The 14613-nt window shown below is 37.2% G+C and overlaps 2 protein-coding genes and 1 long non-coding RNA gene across 8 annotated transcripts; 1 reads left to right on the top strand and 2 right to left on the bottom strand.

Annotated features, from left to right (window-relative positions):
* Nucleotides 1–829: 829 nt before the first annotated feature.
* LOC119997325 (respiratory burst oxidase homolog protein E-like) lies at nucleotides 830–6227 on the bottom strand. Of its 3 annotated transcripts, none has more exons than XM_038844261.1 (15): nucleotides 6013–6227; nucleotides 5105–5925; nucleotides 4825–4984; nucleotides 4530–4578; nucleotides 4090–4203; nucleotides 3425–3847; nucleotides 2939–3322; nucleotides 2758–2853; nucleotides 2492–2607; nucleotides 2233–2397; nucleotides 2005–2164; nucleotides 1728–1916; nucleotides 1493–1621; nucleotides 1267–1332; nucleotides 830–1131 (listed from the first exon to the last, which is right to left on the bottom strand). In XM_038844261.1, exons 2-15 carry the CDS (start codon nucleotides 5664–5666, stop codon nucleotides 1012–1014), a joined length of 2733 nt encoding a protein of 910 aa, XP_038700189.1. In that variant the 5' UTR covers nucleotides 5667–5925; nucleotides 6013–6227; the 3' UTR covers nucleotides 830–1011. The 3 variants fall into 3 exon arrangements, with proteins under 3 accessions (XP_038700189.1, XP_038700190.1, XP_038700188.1); XM_038844262.1 differs by having other exon boundaries at nucleotides 830–1121; nucleotides 1254–1332; nucleotides 2005–2155; XM_038844260.1 differs by having other exon boundaries at nucleotides 830–1121; nucleotides 1254–1332; nucleotides 6013–6226.
* Nucleotides 1235–2939, top strand: LOC119997327. 2 transcript variants are annotated; one of them, XR_005467993.1, is made up of 3 exons: nucleotides 1235–1354; nucleotides 1439–1597; nucleotides 2803–2939. It is a non-coding gene; the product is annotated as an uncharacterized LOC119997327 (long non-coding RNA). The 2 variants fall into 2 exon arrangements; XR_005467994.1 differs by having other exon boundaries at nucleotides 1248–1354; nucleotides 1453–1597.
* Nucleotides 6228–10776: 4549 nt separating the features above from the next.
* On the bottom strand, nucleotides 10777–14348 carry LOC119996247 (2Fe-2S ferredoxin-like). Of its 3 annotated transcripts, none has more exons than XM_038842811.1 (8): nucleotides 14187–14348; nucleotides 13916–13991; nucleotides 13655–13716; nucleotides 13131–13243; nucleotides 11907–12013; nucleotides 11527–11576; nucleotides 11326–11413; nucleotides 10777–11236 (listed from the first exon to the last, which is right to left on the bottom strand). In XM_038842811.1, exons 2-7 carry the CDS (start codon nucleotides 13971–13973, stop codon nucleotides 11327–11329), a joined length of 477 nt encoding a protein of 158 aa, XP_038698739.1. In that variant the 5' UTR covers nucleotides 13974–13991; nucleotides 14187–14348; the 3' UTR covers nucleotides 10777–11236; nucleotide 11326. The 3 variants fall into 3 exon arrangements, with proteins under 3 accessions (XP_038698739.1, XP_038698737.1, XP_038698738.1); XM_038842809.1 differs by having other exon boundaries at nucleotides 11331–11413; XM_038842810.1 differs by having other exon boundaries at nucleotides 11331–11413; nucleotides 13131–13231.
* Between the last annotated feature and the right edge of the window lie 265 nt (nucleotides 14349–14613).

Here is a 14613-nt window from a genome sequence, read left to right as displayed (position 1 = left end):
AGTTTGTGGTCAGCTCCCGTTGTTTAAAAGCTAATATTTAATCGCTGGACTTATTTTCTCTCTCTCTTTTTTTATACTGGTGACTCAATGTTTATCTGATTGCAGGCAAGTGGTTTCAATGTGGACATGCTCAAAGCTCTGCGTGATTTTCTTTGTGGCTGGTGTTGTTGTTGGTTATACGCTGAAGCGACGTGTTCGACGTTGGGCTGCTAAACTGCTCAAGAGATTGAAAGATGATTGAAGCCACCTAATCGCTTGTGCTCCATGCAACAAGGAAGCAGCTGTCTTTTGGGGAACTTTTAATGGAGTCATTTCTACTTAAAACTTGTGACATGGAAGGACTTTGTGAAGCAATGGATTATCTATCCAACCTTAGATTCACTTGTTGCAATTAAATTATTTTCGTCTTTGAGTGACATATGCGGTCTTTAACTGTGGATCTCTAAAGAATGTTGTATATTACCTTCCTTTTGTTTTGGATGACAGGGGAATATCAATACATAAACTTTTGAGAAATAGATGTTTACCATGCATGCAGAATATTGTTTTAAAAAGAGTTTTTTAGTTTCTTAGACTTTTAGAACACTGCTTTCCTTTTCTTTTCTTTTTTTGTTTAATGTTTTTTGTTTGCTTCTAATTTCTCTCAGCTGACCAAGGTGAAACAATTTGAAGTCCTTGTGGCTTTGTTTGGCTAGGTAAATTTACTTTTGGTTAGAAGGTTATTTGTTACAGATGGCTTAGAGTGAATGCAATATGTAAATTTGTTTTACTTCTTTGAATGTGGCAGATAGCCTTCTTTGGATACCTGATGGCTGCCAAAGCACTGGTATTGTTAATGCCTTTACATTCAGTCTCAAATTACAATCTATTCTCTTAGTTGGTAGAATTCTCAATTTACACCTCGCTGAATTACTGCAATGTTACATGTGTATATTTCTGTGTATACATATTCTTGAATTATTTTAATAATTACATAAAAAAATAAGGTTGAAAAAATGGTGATTTCTTGTTTCAGAAATATTCCTTGTGGAACTCAAAGCGTGTGGATGTTCTGTAACTCATCTCTTGTGATAACTTCTTCAGCTCCTTCGCCAACACTGGCGTCCCACAGTAGAAGACCCCTACAATTTGGTAACCCAATTTTTTTTGTTATCAATTTCTATATATCGGTATATCACAAACATTATTAAAAAAGTTATCGTTAGAGGCAATGAGCTCTGCCAATGAAGTATGTTTCATTCTATAATCTTTACCTACTGTGGCCATTGGATGTTTTGAAGCTATCTTGGAGAATACTTCCCTCCAATTTGGCCTTGCAAAGTGTGTCCTTACCTGCAAAAGACTTCGTTAACAGGTGAAATTATATTCTTGTGTGTAATATATATTTATCATATGATTGATCATATACTCCAGTGCCTTGAATTTGAGATAGCTTTAGTCATTCCCAAATAGGATGGCGTGGGCATTACAACCATGTCAGCAGGGAACTTACTCGGGTTCCAGAAAGGATGTCAACCCCATGTTTGGCGTGGTTGAGAGCTTGGACCATGGTGATCAATGTTGATCTTGCATCACTCTCTTCATAAACACTTGTAAGGTAGTTGTGCATTTCGATTTGGCCCTGTTCAAGTTTATACATAAATGAGAAGAATATATGATGTCAGTAACTGCCTATATCAGATTATAGTGGGGAGAGCAAACTGCAGTGGATATGAAATGTGTATGACCTTAAGGTCCATTTCTGCAACTTCGTCCATTACTCCTTTAAACCATTCAAAGGACCCAGCTTCTCTGGTAACCCAATAGAAATGAGCATTTCTAGCCCTCTGTGATTTCTTCTTGTCCCCTGGTGTCATATTGGAAGATGAATAACTGTTCGAACTGGCATCTGATTGACTAGTTTCAGTGTTCGATTCCTAGACATCAGGACATGATTGGAGGTCAATGTATTTGAAGTGAAGATTCAACTTTTAAATACAGGAGTTGGTAGAATGTGAAATATACTCTTTGTTCTTCTGCTGTTCTTGTATTATTTAGAAGATCTTTTAGGATGCTTATAAAAGGAGTAGCTCCAATTCCTAGCCCCACAAGGAGCAAGACATCATAATTCTGGTAGTCCTGTGCTGGAGCTCCATATGGACCATCAACATGTAGTCTGGGATGGCTGCATTGATTAGGACATTATGTTTTGCCATAGACATATTTTTAGAACATAGAGATGAATGTAATTACCCTTTTTGATCTAAACTTATCAGATGGCCCAATGTGGTTCCAGCACATGGTGAATGGTTTACCTCTGTTAAAACCTGCTTCAATTCCTTGGTCCAGTCTCCCACTATCCGGATGTGAACACTTAGGTAGTCATCTCCGGGTGCTGAAGTGATGGAAAATGGATGCCTGGAAAGGTCACTGAGTAAGTTTGGTGCCTAGAACGTTGTAGCATCTTGCTGTGTCGAAAGGATGAGAGAATATCTGTTAAGATCGCCCTTACCATTCAAATGGAGAGATTGCCGGGCATTGTAGAAAAATGTATTGCCCGCTTTTGTACTTAAATCCATTTGGCTTTGACATGAATAAGCTAAACACATTTCCTGGTAGCACCGAGACCTGGAGAAGCCAAGAGGCTCATATAACTTCTCTAACCAGAACTAACATATCTTTTTGGGTAATTTCGCAGATATATTGTCAAACTCTTGAAGTCAATTGCTTTCACAGAAACGAAAGGATTAAATGGAAGGGCTGAGAGTTTTGCAGTACCTTCAATATTTTTACTGAATAATGGTTTGATCTACATGTTCGCAGGGTCCTTTCTGCCACATACAGCAACAGCGGCACAGAAATATACATCCCTGTCTGGGAAGGTCACACAGCTTTCAACATTAGTCAGCCGCAGTCTGGTTCATGCTTTTCGTATAAACAAAATGTTCAGAGTTCTTACTGTTTTCTGGAACCACTTGTGGGATAAAAATGTGAAGGTTCCATGAATGAGCAGCAACACGTAAACAAGTCCAAGAAGGTGGTGGGTATACCAGAATGCATTGAACCCTGTCAATTTGTTAAATGGTGCTGGCAGCCTCACCACATTTCTCCTGAAATGGCGTGTTGCAAGTATGAATGCGATGGCCATAAAAATCACCATCAACAATCCAGTCGCACCCTCAACACCAGTCAGAAGTCCTATGTAACTAGGCTTCTTGTCATGAAAATCAGAAGCTATGTAAGCAAATTTTTCATCAGATGAGTGTACAAGACGGGGAAAGTCGCATGATAGATGAACTCCTGCATGAATGACAACTCCAGTGGCTATGGCACTAGCAATCATCTGCCAAATTACCAAGTACTACCATGTCAACGTTTGCAGTGTCAGAAATAAGCACAGGTATATCATCAAAACTAGACACCACTGTGATATTTCTCCTCTTACCTTGTGAAAATTAATGTTGTCATCAAAGGAAACAAATGACCTTGCTCTAGTGGACCGAAGCCTTGTCAACATGTTTCGACAAACCGGTAGCAGAACCAGAGCCATATTGAGTTTTAGAGTCTCTGCAGCGCCTTTGGCTGTACAAAGACAGTATCCCATGACCTCAAATGCTGCCATGTTCCTGTATTGGATGAATTTCCATGCAAAGAGCCCGGCCATTGCCATAAACCAGAGCAATAAAACCCAACACCTCTGCCAGTTCTCTAAAATTAGACACCGTAGGGTAAAGCTGGCCTTCCTTACCACACTCTTGGGCTTGATTGAACTCAGATTCTGACTCCATCCTACACTTGCAGTGCTAAGTGGTCTGCTGTAGCTCATGTATGCATCTCTTTGTAGTAGAAGTGTTTCCAACTGCCATAACTGAACACATGACAGGAATGGTACAGAAGTTAGTCCTGAATATTCTCTCTCATCCCAATTTACTGATTGGGCAAGGGTTGAGTGATGGGCTGAACTTTATTCGGCCTTTTGTCAATTGGGCTATTTAAATCTTGTATGCCTCCAGCCCAAGCCCAGTCGATATTAGTTTCAAATTAATCCAAGGCTCCAAGCAAGCAAAATTAACGTAGTTACAGTTAGGATTTAAGAAGGTGGATACGTACCTCAATATATCCAAGGTTTTCAGGATCTAGTTCTTCCATTATTAACGCAGCGTACTCTTCAGCTTGTTCGTTCAGCTTGGACAGCTTGTTTGCAGAAGCACTGAGCATTATGAGCTGTGATTAAAAGAAGAAAACTAATAAAGCTTGCTATGATCATGACATTATTGTATATGATTTTAAATGTTCACATAGACCAAACCAAACACGTCAATAGGCCAAAAACAAAAAACAAAAAAAAACTCTGTATATATTATCGAGGAAGGAAACTTCTAACTAAGATTCTTTGAAATCATTTGCTTTAATAACATACCAATCGGAGCTGTTGCGGCCAAAATTGATTCCATTTGCTAAGATATTCAGTACTAAAATAAATTAGCTAGGGTAGACAAAATTTTCTTTTATTTTATGTTTCATTTTTTGACCAAAATCTTGTAAACTACCTCTTGCACTTCTTCTCTTGTGATCCTTCCATCTTCATTGCTGTCTGCCCTGAAGAAGATAAAGAACATGGAAGGATCATTATTATTTAAAGACTGAAATATCTATCATTAATGCAACAAATTTGTTTAAACCAAGAGCATCTGCTGGGCCAAAAGCCCATCTACAGTTCAGTTAACCGGATGCTTCAATAACGCTAATCGGGACTCGATAACCGTTCGATCGGGTAGATTTTGTGGGAGATCAACGTTGCAGAGGAGATAAAACATAGAGAACTAAAGTGTGTGAGAGACCCACATATCAAAGAAAATTTGAAGGCGCGCGTCGAAACTTTGATCCGAAATTTGCAACCAAAACTCGCGCAGTTCTTCTTTCGTTATCTTTGAAATCTTTTGCCGCCTCCGTCTCGCTAGGGCATCAACAATCCCCACCGCGAACTCCTTTGAGTCCACCATACCTAAAATTCACCGCAAACAAAATCAAAATCAGACCTAGCATCACAGAGAAATTTTCTCCCGTTTTCTCGGCTGTCAATCGGAGCTGTTAATGAATTTGATTGGTTACTTCGAGAGTTCACCTATACATTCACCGAAATCTTCTATGGCAAGAAATTCGTCCTTGGCGAGTCTGTTAAACCGCGATTCCACTTTTTTCCATAATTCCTCTGCATCTACTGCATCAGTGTTCTTGCTGATGAACCTGAGTCCTTTGAGGGCTCTCTGTGCGGTCGATTTGCTCCTTTGAAGTTTGGCTTTCATTTTCCGCGCATCGCGAGCAGAAATTGTGTTCGCTTCGATATCTGATGACGATGACCGAGGCGATCCCGATCTCAGCCATCCGAATTTCCGGCGAATAGTTCTCGACGTCGCCGATATGCTCCTCGCTAAACCTCCTGAAACGTCATCATCTCCAGTAGGTTGAGTAACACTGCAAACTACAATAGAGTCGTCCTGTAGCTCTAGCGTGACCTCAACTAAATCATTCTGGCTGTTTCTTCTCAGGTCGTCGAGAAAAATCGGCAACATTGCGCCGCCGACTTCGCAATCCCTGACTCCGTAGTCCTCATCCGTTAATTCAAATGTGCGGCTGTAGTTCGACAAATTGGAGTTGCTTCTTCCAATTGAAGGCGATAATCTCATTTTCAAGGTCAGTTCTGACCTCTTCTCCCGGCAATTCTAATCTCTATTTTTAATGCTTTTGTTCTTCTGTGTAGAAGTGTTGCTCACACACATACACGAATAGATGAACCGGCCTTGGTTGACGCCATTGTTGTGGTTGGGCACTAGAAATGTTTTAGGACTAAAACAAGACAAACACCTCTCAACCGATCAGGACACATGAATTCAACGCTTGCTCCCGATCTGCTTTCAGTTGTTGGGATTTTTACTCTTTAAGTACCTGAAAACAATACTAATCAAATCTAATTCATCAAAAGAAAAAATACAAAGAATATCCTGGTTAGTATAAACTAATATTCAACACCACCTTCCGTTTCTGGTCTAAAAACCAGAGCTAGAGGGGTGGTTAAGGAGAGAAGCTAGGGCAAGAATTGCGCAGCGTAGAGCCAGATCCTTCTGTAATCGCATGCTTGTTATTTTTATTCTAGTTTAGGGATCAATAGGTAAGAAAATCAAAGAAAAGTTTGGGTTATGATTGAAATGAGCAAGCAAGGTAACCATGGGGAAGCTCCTTATTTATACATATGTATATATAGTTATATATATATATATATATATATACATACATATATATATATATATATATATATATATATATATATCGAGGTCAAAGAACTTTCAGGGTGTCGTGTGTGACCTGCAATATGTTATACGTTAGCATTGCAACCCATCTTCTTCATGGGGGATTAGTTCTTGAGTTTGGTAGCTATGGTTAGCCTGTTTTTACTTAACTAGGCAGTGTTCTTTACATTTCTTTAAAAGCAATTTTACTACCTAATTTTTGGCGTAGCGTCGGAATGTACTAATGCGCGAACATATATAGCTTATGTTAGATTGTTTTCTGTGAGGAAAAAACAGATAATTTGAACTTGGGTGTCACTTCTACAATTTACAGTGACATTAAAAGAGTGACAGGAATTTCTGGTGTTATTTGCGTGAATTAGCAGTCATAATTTGATAAATCATGCCAACCTTACCTCTCTGTGCCTTGCACTGCAATTGTTTATTGTTCTGCCCCAAAATTTACATCTCAATGTTCTGGATTTTGAGTTCTAACTCTTATTTTGTGTTCGATGTCATACCTTTTATTTTTATTTGCATCCCAATGTAAATTTGGTTAACTCTTGAAAGGATTTGGGAAAAAAAATCTTCAAAATTTGGTGAAAAAGTCATGCTAGCAGCCTTTTCTTAGCTGCGTCAAATCACTGAGCTAGTAGAAGAGCAATTCAACAAATAATTTGTCTGAAAGTTAATTAATTTCTTCAATTTTTATCTAGCTCAGCAGGCAGCCATGAGAAGGAAAAAAAAAACCTTTTTTGTTGTGTTGTGGACTAGCTCTTAAAATGCATGACAGCATGTTTTGTTTTTTAATGGGATTTGGTAGGAACTAGGAAGGATGCCACTTGGTGTATAGCCCTTTAATATTGGGCGGTTATTTTCTATTTGATTTCATGAAACAATAAAAGAAAATTGAACAGCTGTTTGTGTAATTCATGAAAAATTCAAAAATATTTTTCATCCTGTTCGTGACCTCCACTCCTTCAGATTCTTGTCTGGTCTGCATGAGACCAGTTGTTTTGGTCCCATTGGCCCTAAACAGACTTGGTTATGTTTGCTGGATAAGCTACAAAATTGAATTGCTTTCTTCCATATTACTAGAACAAATCTTCTTGCTTGGTTTTTCAAACTTTTCAAAGCTTTTGGTATCTAAAATTCCAAATAATAATAAAATATCCATGTTTTTGTTGAATTCAATTTGATATTATTAGATATTGAGATCTATTTAGATTCTTAAATTTTTTTAAATGAACGTTCTCCACTAAATTCCTCTATAAACAATATTTTCCCAAAAATTTATTTTCTTTCCTTGAAAAATTGTTGGAACAGCCATTGTTGGGGGGAATAATTGTATAAAAAATTAACTAATTAATCCTATATTAGCAATTAGATCTCATAACAGTTCTGCTACTCGTCCCAGTAACTAGGATCCCAATGATCCTAGTTACTGAGGTGTATGGAGGAGATTAAAAATGCAAGTGAAACCCATCACTTACACTTTTAATCTCTTTCATACACCTCAACAACTGGGATCCTAGTTGTTGGGACAAATAGCTTTTTCGTTCTCATAAAGGGGACACGAAGCACAGTAGTAGGATATCCTAATTGTTATATAGCAACCCTGATATCATTACAAAAAATAAAATTCTCATGGAGCCATTTATACTCTCTGGTTAATTAAACACGTGTTAGCTTAAGATTTAACCCCTGCACCTCTCTATTCTTTGATATGTAAGTGTAACGCCATGATTGACATGAAATTGTAGTACAATTTGCAACAAGGCCTTTCTAGAAGGTCGTCGGTATTAGGACATCCTGTACTGCATCCCATTTGCGAAGTGATCATTGTGCTTCGAATTTTCCGCGTCATCTTTACCAGATTAATCTCTCTTTTTTTTTTGTTCTACCATGCATTTAATCGCCAGAATCACTAGTATAGATATCTATGCATTTCAGCAATTTTTTTTCCCGAATGGTGTGATCGCTTTCTAATATTATCGAGAAAAAAAATAAAATTATCAGCAGAATGACCAGATTGATTGACATTTCAGGTTTATTTAAACTGACCAAGTCCGATGGGCCATTAAAAAAACCTTAATGAACATGATGCGTAGGCTAGGACTCTAATATTGTAGATGATTCCCACGTTGACATTAGTTCGGTAGTTGAGATGTAAGGTTCACGGTCAATTTTTTATTTCACGCTTTGTTATTTTTGGTGATTCGGCCTCCCTGCTTTCATCATGATTTCATTAGTCTGACTAAGCCAACTTTTAAATCTCAAATGTGTAATTATACTAGAGAGTCCTTTTTCATATATTCAGGCCCCGGCATGTTTAAAAGAAAATTCACTGTTTTAGAAAAACTCATGATTTTTTTTGTTGTTGTTTGTTTGTAAGATAGTATCAACTATCAAGTGTTGGCCCAATATAAAAAATTAACTATTTTTCAAAAAGAAATTTTCTTGATCAATTATCTCTGAAACAGAGTCAGTAACAAATTTATGTGCCGTAAAAGAAAAGGAAAAAAGAGAAGAGTGAGAGAGAGAGAGACATTTGCATTCTAATTTTGTTTGTGCGTGAATCTCAGTTGACTTTCCCTTTCAGTCACTTTTAACTGCATTCAGAAGCTAATCATAAGAAGCATAATTGCATTCACGACACCTGGTTAAGATTCATTAGAATATTGATATATTTACCATCATTACTCAAATTCAAACAACATTACTTGTACTTGTAGCATGAAGGAATAAGAAAACATTTTATTCACGACGATGTTATTTTAATTAGTTGGTACCAATTGCTAATACTTTCCTGTTACTACCTAACTCATCATTAATTTACGTCAAACATGAGGTTAAAAGGGAGTTAATATGATCGATAACACATTGGATTTGCTTCTAGTTTCAGCGTCTAGTTTCTCGTTTTACTATTATAGTTACAAGAAGTAGGTATGTTATGGAAAATTAGTTGAATTACAGCTGTATTGGGTAATTATAAGTTTTAATCCATGATTTTTTTTTTGTTCTGTTTTTACGTGCTGGTTTCATGTTATTATGGGAGTTTAGATATCGTTGTTGAGAACTCTTCAAAGTAATTAATACAGATTTGTGTGACGATGGTAGATTCTTTAGGTAGGCTGCATGCAGTAGCCTCTGCATGTAATTGGTCAAAATGAGGATGCAATTCCAATAATCAAACTATGAGTCAGTTGAATTATTGTTCATTTCCTTTCTGTGGTGTTGTATGTGATTTCAGTTATCAACTCCGGTGACTTGCATTGTCATTTGCAAGCCATGGCAGACTGATACTTGTCGTGCTATAGCCTATCACTTTTAGATTCGTGTTAATATGGAAGTTTAGATATCGTTGTTGAGAACTCTTCAAAGTAATTAATACAGATTTGTGTGACGATGGTAGATTATTTAGGTAGGCTGCATGCAGCAGCCTCTGCATGTAATTGGTCAAAATGAGGATGCAATTCCGATAATCAAACCGTGAGTCAGTTGAATTATTGTTTATTTCCCTTCTGTGGTATTGTATGTGATTTCAGTTACCAACTTCGGTGACTTGCATTGTCATTTGAAAGCCATAGCAGACTGATACTTGTCGTGTTATAGCCTATCACTATTAGATTGAGAGACAATACCCAACCCCCTCACTTTGACTTGGCCCTAATAAGGAAGTTGAAGTTGAAGTTTCAGTCTTTTCTTGCCATTTTCACCTGAAGTAATTGAAATTTTTATGGAAACCTGACGTGCTTAACTGGTACGGACTACAGTTTTGGGACACATTTTCTATAAGAACATATACGATATAACATACTAAATGCTCTAAAATCACATAAAAATACTGTGTTAAGGTCTAAATTATATTCTAATACAGTTAAAGACGAGAAAATTCTCCACTTCACCAGTATTGGTTAAAAGAAAGCCGTGTTACCTGTCAATCTTGCTTATAGAAAAAAGTCTTACCAGTAAGAGGCTTGAAATTGTACTGAATGTACTAAAAATGCTCGGTTGTACTCCCTCTTGGCCTAAAGTTTGTACGAGATGAAAAAAATAAAACGAGATCTCTCAACAAGCAATTTTGGTCGAACCTATAAATCAACCAGAAAGAAAAAAAAGAGGAGCAAATGTCTGGTCAAGACTCAATACTTGATGGCGATGTTTGTAAAACCAAAAAAAATCCAAGCAAGTGAGAATGCAAAGAAATCTTTACATGGGTGAGCGTAACCCAGATTCCTTCCTAATTAATTTAATTCGCAGGCGTCATTGTTCCAGAGGTTTCCCCAATGCATCTCCGTGTTACAATCTCCAATTGCCAGAAATCAAAGAAAGGGTCGCTAACTAACTAATAAGGGCATAAATTAGATGCCACGTATCAATCCCAATTACGTATTGTGCTGAAACAAACCAAAACAAAAATGGCAGGTATGACAAGACAACACATGCAACAATATGTAATGTTTGAACAAAAGCTCCAACACAACAGATCAGAAAAGAACAAAAGAGAGATGGCAAAAATCAAAGCTCCCATGCAAATTTGCATGACAAGAACACTTTATTCAGCAAATAACGAGACATTAAAAAAACATACTCTTACACCACAGACCACCTTGATGTCATGCTCGCCAAAGCCTTAATCACCTATTCCTCTTGTCATCGTGTATTCAATGAAATAACTGTAATATGGAATATTATCTAAAGAAATAAAAAAGCATTAGGTACCACTGACTTCAAATGAGACATTAATTATGTTGGAATAGATACTCATAAAGAGAATAAAATATAAGAGCTACAAAACTGGGATGATGTTATCCTTTACACTCAGCAAACACTTCCCAACTTTGTACCATGTCTAGTGTGGTTTTGGAACGTACCCATCAACAGCAAAATTTCGAGTGGCGGCGGGAATGGCCAAGCGAACCCCATCAAGTTCAGGTTTTGCAATCACTTGGCAACCCAGACGAGATCTGTAAAATACCAAACATAGAAATGAATTGAAGTTGAATGTGAATGTGAATGTGAATGAAATTCTAGTAACAGCTTCACAAACGAGGGCCTCACGTTTCTGTAAGCCCAAAAGCAAGATCCAACATATCGTTCTCCTCATCAGTTGGTTCTTCTAATTTATTGTAGTACTCAATGTCCTACAACAATGATTGACAGTTAGCCACTTCATTTGTTAGCTTAACAATCCGTGGATTTATCTCAGAATTTCTTCTAAAGAACATTTCTGTAGTAGACATTTTCATTGACGCACCATAACAATTACATGGCATGTTGAACAAGCAAGTGAGCCTTCACATGCTCCTGACAATAGGATAAAGGCACAGCATTAAAGAAGAACTAGACACGGAGTGGTGATGAAGTGAATCATTAATATATGTTATGCTGCAAGAGAAAATCCAATGGAAAGAATCAAATGTGAGAAACAATACTGCCATAAAAAAACAAGGGACACCACATCATATGTTTTATACGTTGTCACCATTCATATTCTAAGAAAAAAATTTAAGTAACAACAAGCAAATGGAATTCAAATAAAGAATAATTCTCCATAATATTTTGTCAAACAATTAGTAATTTCAAATCGATGAAAAGGTGCAAAATGCTAAACAAAGAAAGCACAATGGTCCTTGCCTTCAAGTTCTATATCATTTTGATGTGCAGCTTCTAACATAGACATTCCAACTGGGACCTTAATGTGTTTTTCCTCTCCATCCTTGTCGACAAATGTCACAGATATCCTGCATATAAAGTTCATGCTGAGATAAAAGACAATAAAAACTAGGTACATTCAGCTCACAATGAAAGAACAGGATGAGTTGTAATGTTTTCCAATGAACGTTAATGCATTCTGCTCCAGAAGGTACTTTGATGTGGTTCCTCTACGCCTAGGACACCAGAGTATCGAATCATGAACAAAGAAAGGCATGATAGAAAAGCATATTGGCTAGTGATTGTGAGGTCCCAATTCTTCATTGGAGGGGACACCAAAGGCCTCTGCCATTCCATCCCTTGGACCAACGATGTCCCCTAGGCAAAAGGGCCACCATTCTCGTTCTTTCTTTCTTCAATCGTTCTGATTAGGATAAGTGGGTGGGTTTACCGAATGACTATGAAATTACGTTGATACTTCCACATATTACGGGTAACTTAGGAGACATATCTATTTTTCCCCTGGGGGTTTAAATTTTCTTCATTGTTTGCACTACTACAACTGTGGTTGCTTCCCCAAGTGAAAACTCACTGACATCCTGTATCTTTGAGGACATTACATTCTCTTCTAACAACCATACCCTCCCCCCTCCTAATTTCAAAAGATCAGCTGAAACAATACTCAACTACTAAGCATCTTTTTACTTGAATGAATTCTGGTCGTGATGGCCTTACAAAAAAAAAAATAATTTATTAATGGTGCCAAACGCAAACACATTCAAGGATCCCCAACACTGAGTTCTGGTAATGTGAACATCAAGATCTAGATAATTTCTTCACTTGCTCTACCTGAGGTGGGGCGAAAGTGATTTTTGCAGTCAACAGCATTTTGTTATGTGTTTGCTTGCAACTAGAAGCACTTTCAAGCTTAAGAGGTTCTTAAAGGTAAAGCATTATTTATGTGTTTGCAAGAATAGTACGTATAAAAAAAACAGTTAAGTGAATTTTCCATTATGAACAATTATTTTTTAAAATGGAAAAGGAAATAAAGCATTTTATAGGTTCCTAAGAAAAACAAATCTAATAAAATGTAGCAAGAAATTGCTATTTGATTCTTGTTAATCAATCTCTCTTACCATAGTATGTATCAGAAGTCCCCACAATTCCAAAATGGCACTTAATCTATTCTAAAGCAAAAGAGCTTACTCTTGCTGTTCTCCTTTATCTGCAGAGTCAGCACTGGCTGCTGTAGTGGAACAATAGCGATTCCTCTGATATATGGCACCTTGGAACCACCACGTTTCAGGCTGCAATTCATGCTGTATAAGAGATCAAGTATATAATTTCAACCACTCGTTAAAAGTTTTACCACGACAGCATTTTTTATTTCTTTTGAGCATTCTTGTGAGTTTTAATCACAAAATATCCAAAACTAGATTTTGAATCAATTTTCAAAAAGGTCAAGAGATTTTATTCATCCAATTAATTTCCAGACCAAGGAAACTACTCTATTAGAGTTTGAAAACTTCATATAATCCTAAACAGCATCCATATCGAAAGCCAATTTTCTTGCCACATGAATCAATACAATACTTATCACAACCTTTGTTTTTTAAATCAGGATTCCTACTTGGGAAAAAAAATTCAAAAACTGACAATATAGCCACAATTGCAATCACACAAGGGAACAGAAAATTTTCAAATCGGAAGTTAAAGAAGAGAACACTGACCCAATGTCTCTGACAATAGGTGCTTCCGGCACATCCTGTTCTACATACATGTGCAGAAATGCCTGCAAAAATTTTAGTAATCAATTACTTTTCAATAAGTTATTGATTATCCTAGTAGTTCAATTTGACTCTGAAACTCACTCAAGAAGCAAAACGAAATCATTCAAATAAATTTTCCTTCAAGTAAAGCAGATAATAGTATTGTCAAATGAATTAGTAGCAAATCAAAACATCAAAAAATACAAGAAAACAAAGGGATACCTCTTGAAAGAGCTCCGATTATTGGAAATCCAACTCTCGAAAGTCTAGAAATTAGCATTTGCCACCAAATTAACCCCTATTTTAACAAAAATAGATGTTATATTGAATTGTATAACCACGTATTACAATCTAAAGAGTGGGAACAAACGATGGTCTAATTAGGGATTATCCCGATCGAAGAACCTTTAAAATTTTATAAAATTGTGCTCGTTCATGAATCCAGTTAACGAATCTGCCAGCAACAGACGCTGTGTAAGAAAGAGAAACTCACCTTGCCAAATACGAGCTGGAACGCCGAGACAGGAGAGAAGTTGAGTCGGGCAAAATTGGAGAGGTAGGGGTTTTAGTCGCAAGAAAAAAGGAGGGTTTATCACTGCAGCAAGGGGGAAAAAAGAAGAGAAACGCTGGTAAAATCTGTATCAGCTGTGGAAAGTGAAACCCGCAAAACCCAAGTCTCGAACAAAATACTAGGAGCTGTAAAACTGGGCGGCCTACAGCTTCCGTGGGCCGGGCCGTCAGTCCTGTTCTCGGGCTGGCTGGCAGGTCAATGGGCCCGACCTTTTTTAATAAAAACCTAAAAGGATCAATGTGATTAACTGATAATCACCACACCAACATAAATGACACCTATTCGGCTATTTCCTTTTTAATATTTTAAAAAACTTCAAAAATGTTTAAAACAAGGCCGGGCCTGTCCG

The sequence above is a fragment of the Tripterygium wilfordii genome, chromosome 4 (genome assembly GCF_013401445.1).
Source record: "Tripterygium wilfordii isolate XIE 37 chromosome 4, ASM1340144v1, whole genome shotgun sequence".
NCBI classification, from domain to species: domain Eukaryota; kingdom Viridiplantae; phylum Streptophyta; class Magnoliopsida; order Celastrales; family Celastraceae; genus Tripterygium; species Tripterygium wilfordii.
Note: the sequence above shows the minus strand (reverse complement) of the source record. Positions and strands in the feature narration are given on the sequence as shown.